The following is a 9,106-nucleotide window of genomic DNA, read 5'->3' on the forward strand; positions in this document are numbered from 1 at the left end:
GCGCCAGCCGAACCTTCACGGGAGGTTCGATGAAAACCGGCCTCTGAGGCAAATTCGTCCACTAAGAGGACTTTTTGGCTGGACAATGGGTTGCCTAGCTAACATCAGCGTGATACGGTAGAGTGAGCGAGGTCCACCAGGAGTATTACCATCACATTCTACGGCCTTTGCAAGCCGTGAATTATGCCTCGCGGCACAAGTTCCCTACTGAATGGGATTCATCTTTCCTCCGGAGGGTCTCTCAACTCCTCCGGCGTTGCTTCCTCTCTCCGAGTATTTCTACTCGGGAGAGTTTCCGAGCTATCTGCGATTCAGCCGGGACTCCTCAGACCCTGGGACGTGGAGAGGCTGATCTGACCAGGGTGGAACTACGTTACCCACGCTACGACCACCCACTCTCTCCACCACCAGTTACCGCTTTGGTCATCGCGCGTCACTGCCTCCGGGTAGTACTAGACCGTCGGCGTATGGTCGGACCGACAGGAGGATTTCTCGACTCCAGGCCCACGGGCCCATACGCCTCGAATCGTTCCGCCGAGACTAGATGACGCCGAACACGACGAAGTCGTCACCTCGCGTTCCGAAATAACTCAGATTTACGCGCGGGGGATGCAGGGGCATCCCCCTATATTCGCCGCCACAGTTATGCACCAGGCTACGCTGAGTAAACTCCTTACCATGGCTTCTTCAGCCATCCACCACTTCCAGCACACCGAGAGATTATTTCAACCTCTCGGTTCAAGCGCTCGCGTTCGACTAACTCGGAATCTTACTAGGGCCGTGCCTCCTAGTCTGGATATCTCGGCGACGATAGGTCATTCCATTACCCTATCCCCACCAATCAACCCGACGGGATCACGGAGGTACCAGTCCTTTCACCTGGCCGTTGGTCCCTAGCCTATTCCGACATAGCCTATAGAATCGCCCAGTTGGACGGCCTGTACGTCGGCCCCATTTCCCCTAGCACATGCTGGGCGAATTCTAATACGGCGATAGTCTAGTAACGCCCTCCAGACCTCCAGGGGTCGCGGTTTCACCCATAACCGCTATGCCTTAGGTCTTTCATTGGTTTGTGGTTCATCTCATCTAGTCCCGGCTTTCTTCAGCCGCCTCTAGATGTCACTACTTATCTCTCTTCGATAATTTTAAGAGTTCACTTATCTTTTCACGGGGATTTCAACCCGTAACGAGAAAATCTCGTTTCACAGTTGTCTCAAAAATGGGAAAGGGACGGGCTTTGATTTTCGTGGATTTTTTTTGTTGAAAAACACTTTTTTACAATTATCTTGTAAACAAATGGATTTACAACATTTTGCCATTCATTGTTTTTTGTAGGGAATCTAATTTCCTACAAAAAACGTCTGTTTGAAACGTAACTCAACTTTTCCAAGACCAAGGTCGATCAGCTCGGCCAATTACGAAAATTATCGGCCTTTTCCGCGTCAACGCTCAAGTCTAGTAGAGTCACCGTAAATCAACGCGAGTCAGTATCAAACGATCGGTCATATAGTCCGTTTTGATAAGAGTTCATCTCCGTATTCGAGTAACGCGCAGAGTTTAGACACGTTCAGTACTTTAGCGTCTATTAGCTCGGCGATAGAAATTCAGTAAAGAGAAAATCACGTTATTTATTGGCCATTCAAGCAGTGACTCAACAGTGCTAAAACTATAGACAATTAAATTAATTCAGTACGATCAACAAGTGACAAGGTGTTTCGTAAATTTGACAAAGCGTGGTTTGAACCCGAGAATAAATTAACGTTCATACTAGGTCAAGACTCTCAACAATTATTTCACACCGACGATCCGCTAACCTCCCAATCCACCCTAAATCTAGTTCCTCACCAAACATTGGTCCTTCGAGCCGGATTTGGGAGTAATTAGTGTGATCGGATTCGGGTGAATTTTAAAAGGACGCCTCGTGTAACGAACTTTCGGGGTCAACGGACAGAGTTTCAATGGATTCAGAGTATTTGTGCTATTGTTTACTCTTGTCGGTAATCCGACTCGACATCTACGAGTGCTGCCGAAGGACCTCAACGCCGGGCCAATGCGCTCAGCAACAGGTGACCTCCCAAGCGACGCCTTACCGACACAACGCAGTACGTCAACGGTCGGTAACCCATCGACAGTCGATACATCACCGACATCCGAAGCCACTCAACAAGGAATTCTCACGCAAGTCGACTTTCAATTACATCATCATGTCTGATCTAGATACCGTAATTGAAAATCAAGCTTTAGATAATCAACAAGATACTAGAGGCGCAGCAGCACAACCAACCAAGACAGAACCTCCACCATCAACAATTCCGAAAGTTGTAATCAGCGAGACTGAAGATGAAGCCAACATCCCGAGTACTCAACGAATTCAGAACATCAAGACGAGATACTCTGAGGTGATAGGGCTACCACCTGCAGGTCTCACTGTGCATCAAGAGATTCTACTGAGGCAACTAAAGTTCAGAGTGGAGAGCATCACCCACATTCATAAGGAGCTCACCACCACGATCATGAATGATGAGGACATCACCGTGGAAGAGCTGGATGGACAGAAAGAAATCCTTGAGACCTACTGGGCAGAGTTTCTGTCACAGCAGGGAGGCATAATCGAATATCTCCCTCACGATCATCCCTACTTGACTGAAGGAATCTTCGAACAGACGGCTGTCACAAAGGAGCAAAGTATAAAGCTCATCAGTAAACTGAAGTGTCGGCGGTCAAAGAAAACTCAACCAGCAAGCAATTCACCAGGCCAAGCACACCCAGATAAGCTCAAACGTCTGGATTTGAAGGCTTTCGACGGCACACCGTCCCAGTGGAAGGAATTCAGAGATCTCTTCACCGCGCTGGTCGGTAGCAAATCAACAACCGCACCAATGGAGAAGTTGATTAGGCTCAAGAGCAGCCTCAGAGGACCTCCAGCTACTCTCATATCAACATTAGACATCAACGACCAGAATTATGAAAAGGCTTGGCAAAAGCTCAAGGCGAAATACGATGATCCAAGATTGGTGGCTCAGTACCTGTTCAATCGAATACTGGAGCTACCAAAAATCACCAAGGCAACTCAGGAGAAACTCAACCACAACACAGATACAGCAGTCGAGTCACTAGACCAGCTACGAGAGGTAGTTGGTCTCTCAGATTCGAACTTGATTGAACAGATGATCGCCCATCTGCTGAGGAGATCATTAGATGCAGAAACCCTCAAGCAGTGGGAATTGAAACTGGGAGACTCCAAGGATTTCCCCAGTCTGAAGGAATTCGTCGGATTCGTCGAAGCCTGCGGCAGAGGAATCAACGCAGGATCAGAGCTTTATGCAACACAGTAAAATCCCCAAAGAGATTCACCAGCACGAGCCCATCCAGTTGCAGCAAAAGTGAACCAACCTGCTGAGCTACTCACCAGGTACAGCTCGATGGCTCGGGTTCTAGCAGTAACAGTGACAATCAACAGGGCAATCGACAGATTCAGAAAACTGCCGACGCCCCCGGGGACCAGTCCTGTCAACAAGAGAACTCAACAGAGCGAGATTATCCTGGGTAATAATAACACAAAATCAGTACTTTGTTTCAGCCCTTCGTGTGCTTCAGAGAAATCAACAGCTACCACGAAGTTACCAACTAGCAAAGTTCACACCAGCGCCAGAGTACTAATTGATCAAGGATCAGAGGTGTCATTTATCTCTGAGAAATTAGTACATCAACTGCACCTCACAAGGACCACAGAAGCGTTCGGGGAGTCAAAATTCAAGGCTTCACGACAGCTCAGATCAACTGCCAGCAAACTCAACAACAATCAGGCATATGCCCAGCTCTACTAGAAGTTCATCAACGAGTACGAGGCCTTGGGACATACGCAGAGAGCACCCGATTCTCCAGAACTTTCCCCTGCTTATTATCTGCCACACCACGGGGTTCTGAGAGAAGAGGCCATCACTACAAAGCTGAGAGTCGTTTTCAACGGCTCCAGTCCCAGCTCATCAGGTATGTCACTCAATGATATATTATATCCTGGTGGTAAATTGCAGATCAATGCCATGAACGTTGTGACATGGATGAGAAAGCACAGGCTCGTGTTTGACACCGACATCGCCAAGATGTTTAGACAGATACGAGTTCATCGCGACGATTGGGACCTCCAGAAGAAGATTCAATTAGAGGACCAACAGAACGACAACCAGTAATTCAACAACCCTGATGTTGAATGCCCCCGGGGTGTTTGAAACGTAACTCAACTTCTCCAAGACCAAGGTCGATCAGATCGGCCACTTACGAAAATCTTCGGGAAAACTCGGGTCAACGGTCAGGCCTAGTCAATCACCGAATCTCAGAGTCAGTCAGTCGTAGAGAGTCGTAGCAAATGAGTTGAGCGAGCAGTATATCGTTTTTCTAAAGCTACTTTCGGTTGTCCGACCAGCGTCAGTACATCACCCGTTCGAGACATTTTGTTTTCTCAGTACATCTCGTATTTAAATTCTCAGTACAGTCTCCTATTATTCAGTATATTATTCAGAAAATCTCCAGTGTTAAATTCAGAACAGTTTGAATTAATTTCAGTGACAATTAACAGAGTGTAACAAGTGACGCTAAGGTGGTTCGATTCCACCGAATAAATCAGTATATTTTTTATACTCAGTGCGTTCGTTTTTCACCGGCATTTCCACTACCCCTTTCCCAATCCACCCTAAATTCAGTTTTCCCTCCAAACAAACGTTTTTGTAGGAAATTTGATCTACAAAANCGTTCGGGGAGTCAAAATTCAAGGCTTCACGACAGCTCAGATCAACTGCCAGCAAACTCAACAACAATCAGGCATATGCCCAGCTCTACTAGAAGTTCATCAACGAGTACGAGGCCTTGGGACATACGCAGAGAGCACCCGATTCTCCAGAACTTTCCCCTGCTTATTATCTGCCACACCACGGGGTTCTGAGAGAAGAGGCCATCACTACAAAGCTGAGAGTCGTTTTCAACGGCTCCAGTCCCAGCTCATCAGGTATGTCACTCAATGATATATTATATCCTGGTGGTAAATTGCAGATCAATGCCATGAACGTTGTGACATGGATGAGAAAGCACAGGCTCGTGTTTGACACCGACATCGCCAAGATGTTTAGACAGATACGAGTTCATCGCGACGATTGGGACCTCCAGAAGAAGATTCAATTAGAGGACCAACAGAACGACAACCAGTAATTCAACAACCCTGATGTTGAATGCCCCCGGGGTGTTTGAAACGTAACTCAACTTCTCCAAGACCAAGGTCGATCAGATCGGCCACTTACGAAAATCTTCGGGAAAACTCGGGTCAACGGTCAGGCCTAGTCAATCACCGAATCTCAGAGTCAGTCAGTCGTAGAGAGTCGTAGCAAATGAGTTGAGCGAGCAGTATATCGTTTTTCTAAAGCTACTTTCGGTTGTCCGACCAGCGTCAGTACATCACCCGTTCGAGACATTTTGTTTTCTCAGTACATCTCGTATTTAAATTCTCAGTACAGTCTCCTATTATTCAGTATATTATTCAGAAAATCTCCAGTGTTAAATTCAGAACAGTTTGAATTAATTTCAGTGACAATTAACAGAGTGTAACAAGTGACGCTAAGGTGGTTCGATTCCACCGAATAAATCAGTATATTTTTTATACTCAGTGCGTTCGTTTTTCACCGGCATTTCCACTACCCCTTTCCCAATCCACCCTAAATTCAGTTTTCCCTCCAAACAAACGTTTTTGTAGGAAATTTGATCTACAAAAAATTTTTTTTTGCAAAATGCTGTAAACCCATTTGTTTACGAGATAATTGCAAAAATATTTTTTTTCAGCAAAATTCCGCCAAAATAAAAAAATCAGAACTCTGGGGATTCCATAAACAATTAATAATTATTAATTGTTTACGCAAAGCGGGAGAGGAAAGAATCATTTTTTCTCTCTTTCGTAATCCCCTCCAAGAACATAGTAAGAGCGACAGAGAAGTATCGTTCCTTCTCTTTCTCGCTCACGAGTGGAAGGGGAACTCTATCCCGCCTCCTGCTCAGTGGAAGGGGCATCACGCACACTGATGCGCACAGCCACACGGACGTACAACTGCTGAACGCTGTAGCGCCTTCTTTCTCACCCTAATAACTCCTCAGGGGTGCATCTGATCAAAAAGTGGAAAAGAATTTTTCTGTTCAGAATCACCCCGTGCACCTGCCGGTTTCGGATCAGCATGTACTTCATTGACACCCTGTAGACTCCCCATTGGTCTGCCTTGCCTGTCCCACTTCTCTCTTCTGGTTTCATCTGCGTTACCATGGGCCGTCTTACTCTTAACTTTATCCCATTCGGGCTAGGACTGCACGGGAAACCATGCAGTCGTATAGCCGGCCGATTGTGAAGAGCCCTAATGTGCCCTTCTGTCACACTGACTAGAGGAGCACATGAGGTCACTATACCGTGCCTACCTTCCAAAATTTTTGGGGGAGTGTGTTTCTAAGCGGTCACCCATCCAAGTACTAAATGCAGCTGCACTCAGATGTCCGCGGGAGCAACACCTACACTGAGAAAAAAATTGCTTTTGTCAAGGATATTTACTAACTACAAGAAAATTTACACATGTATCATGCAAATAATTATATACATTTATTTGTGGCAAGTAAATATATTTGGCAAAAGCAATTTTTTTTCTCAGTGTAACTCACCCAACCATTACAGGCGGTCTAATGTATGGAGTGTTATCTTTATATACAGTTGATTCCCGAAAGTCTTAAACTCGACGATGTATGAACCACCACATGTGGATGAAACATCATGCATCGTAGGGTTATGCTGATAATTCAGTTGCAGATTCAATCAGTTTTTCGTGATTTTTATGATCAATAAGTATATTGAAATCCGAAATGCGTTGTTCATTAGTGTACATATGCCAATGTATTTCATAGGGGTGTATATTATTGCTACGTGTAATTATTAATCGTTTTCGGATTAATTGTGCTTGAAAAAGTATGAACATTCCAACCTGTGGAAATAATAATGTTTCATTGAAATATGTGCATAACACCAAAGTATGTTTTAATCGAGTGCGTTTCCATTAATGTGTTAACTTGAAGTGCCCGCATAATTCTTTTTGTGTACCATTTGGAAATGAACAAAAGGAAATTATTTCAATTCAGAAAGGTTGCTTACGAATCATTAGGACACCTTCTGCAGAATTCATTTTATTATAAAACATTCCGTGTGTTAAATATCAAGTGTCATTCATCGTGTGTTCTTGGTTATTGGTTATTCTGCCAAGAAAGAATTGGGGCGGTGTTTAAGTATACCAAAATTAATACCGAAAGAAGAAAAAAGAGAAGTAGAAAATATCATTAGTTAACCCGAGTCTGGTCACCAAATGCGCCCCTGCGACTTGGTCACCTCCGCGGGGATTCGCCGCTGTGTTATTTAGGCTTTAGTGTTACCGAATTCACTCCATACTGCCCGGATGCGTTTAGCGGGTTTCTGGCAACGTCGCGTTACGGGCAATTTCATTAAACATGGAAAAAAATAATTCATCTGTTCGAAATAATTTATTTTCTTTGGGAATTTTGGGGAATATGTTGTTTTAATAATTACTATAGTTTTTTAGACTCTTCAATTGACAAAGTCAAATTTTTTATATTTTTTTCGGTAAGCCAGTTAATTGTAATTGAAGAAAAACGTCGCGTGGTGGGCTTTCCCTCATAGGGTGACCAATCTAGGGTTAATTAAAAGAATAGGTTGCGGGGGCTAATATTCTAGTTTTCATTGGTTTTTTAAATTAATTTTCTCCAAACAATTCTCTGAACCGATGGACTTTTTTTTGTAGAGGGTATATTTATCGATACGTCACACAATTTCTTACATTGTTTCATAATTGTCATAAGAGCATGGTTTAAAATGCATTTTTTAAATAATCAATACCATTTAAACAATGAATTTCATGGTCTTCAGCAATCTGAAACTCCGTACAGGGCTTCAGAATATATTAAAGAATGTATTTAAACAAAAATTCATAAAATCGGCTGCACCTTTCTATACGTCTTTACTTTGCCTGCTCATTCTTAAGAGTTAAGGATCACTATGATTGAGAATGTATAAAAATAGTACGAATAGTACAAAACTGGATGTTTTTTTTATAATTTACGATCTTGATACAGCGCATCAGAATATTTTCAAAGCGCGCAAAAGGCCTTCCGAAAATTTAAAAAGCAAGGTAGATTACGTTTGAGAGATGATGGATACGGTCTTTAGCAATAAGTTTCTCTATTGAGTTGATTGACCAAGTCAGAATATTAATCTAATGAATCAAATTTTTCAGACTTCGAGAGTTAAAATGGGTAACAAGCCTTAATTACGGACGAGAAAATAGATGAAGGAGAACTTAATTCATCTCATCAAGTAGCTGAACCAGAATTGACGCACCACATGAGTATAATTACCACTTCAACCATTGAGTGACGAATTCCTTGTGGCTTCAATTAACGAGTTCCAATGTCAAGAAAATATCCAGAGCTTTTTTGCTATTGTATATTCACATGTGTTGCTTCTGTCCCTTAATATTGCTGTAAAAAACGTCTGTTTGAAGAATTATCAATCTTATTAATGTTTAATCTCAAGAATCATTCGTACTTTGCATATACATTATCTTTCTGAGTCTTCTATTCCTTCATTACGTATCAATTATAAATTCATTTGAAAAATGGTACAGTTCTCCGTCTCCAAGTATACATTGCACAATTTACGTTGGAGAACAAAACTATATAGAAAAGCATTCATGGACCGCACGAGTTTAACGTTATGAAGATGATTGTAAAAGTAGATGCCGCTCAATGTCGGAAATACAGAAATATGTTATAAGTTATTAAAATTTGTTAATTGTAATTTATTTGTACTGTATAACTCTGTGGAAACACGAAGGTATCAACCAGGTATGCGATATATTCTGTTGCAGTGCGATGATTGTTGTGACTAGTCACAAATGTTTAACAGGGTGTCCTAGAACCCAACGTCCAAACTTTACCCTGAAGTTTGGGGTTAAATTCTGGGTCGAAAAGTCCTCAATAATTTTTCAACCGTTTCCGTTATTCAAAAGAAAAATTCAAA

The 9,106-nt window shown here is 42.9% G+C and overlaps 1 protein-coding gene across 2 annotated transcripts in view; it reads left to right on the forward strand.

Moving 5' to 3' along the window:
• The window catches only part of LOC107041868 (V-type proton ATPase 21 kDa proteolipid subunit), a 218,244-nt gene extending 209,360 nt beyond the window's left edge, over nucleotides 1-8,884 (forward strand). For both annotated transcript variants that reach the window (XM_015262666.1, XM_015262665.1), the window contains exon 6: nucleotides 8,322-8,884. In XM_015262666.1, coding sequence (XP_015118152.1) covers nucleotides 8,322-8,354 — 33 coding nt within the window. In that variant the 3' untranslated portion in view covers nucleotides 8,355-8,884. The remainder of the gene's footprint in view (nucleotides 1-8,321) is intronic.
• Nucleotides 8,885-9,106: the final 222 nt, after the last annotated feature.

Source organism: Diachasma alloeum, unplaced genomic scaffold (genome assembly GCF_001412515.2).
Source record: "Diachasma alloeum isolate Michigan unplaced genomic scaffold, Dall2.0 Dall_scaffold_00384, whole genome shotgun sequence".
NCBI classification, from domain to species: Eukaryota; Metazoa; Arthropoda; class Insecta; order Hymenoptera; family Braconidae; genus Diachasma; species Diachasma alloeum.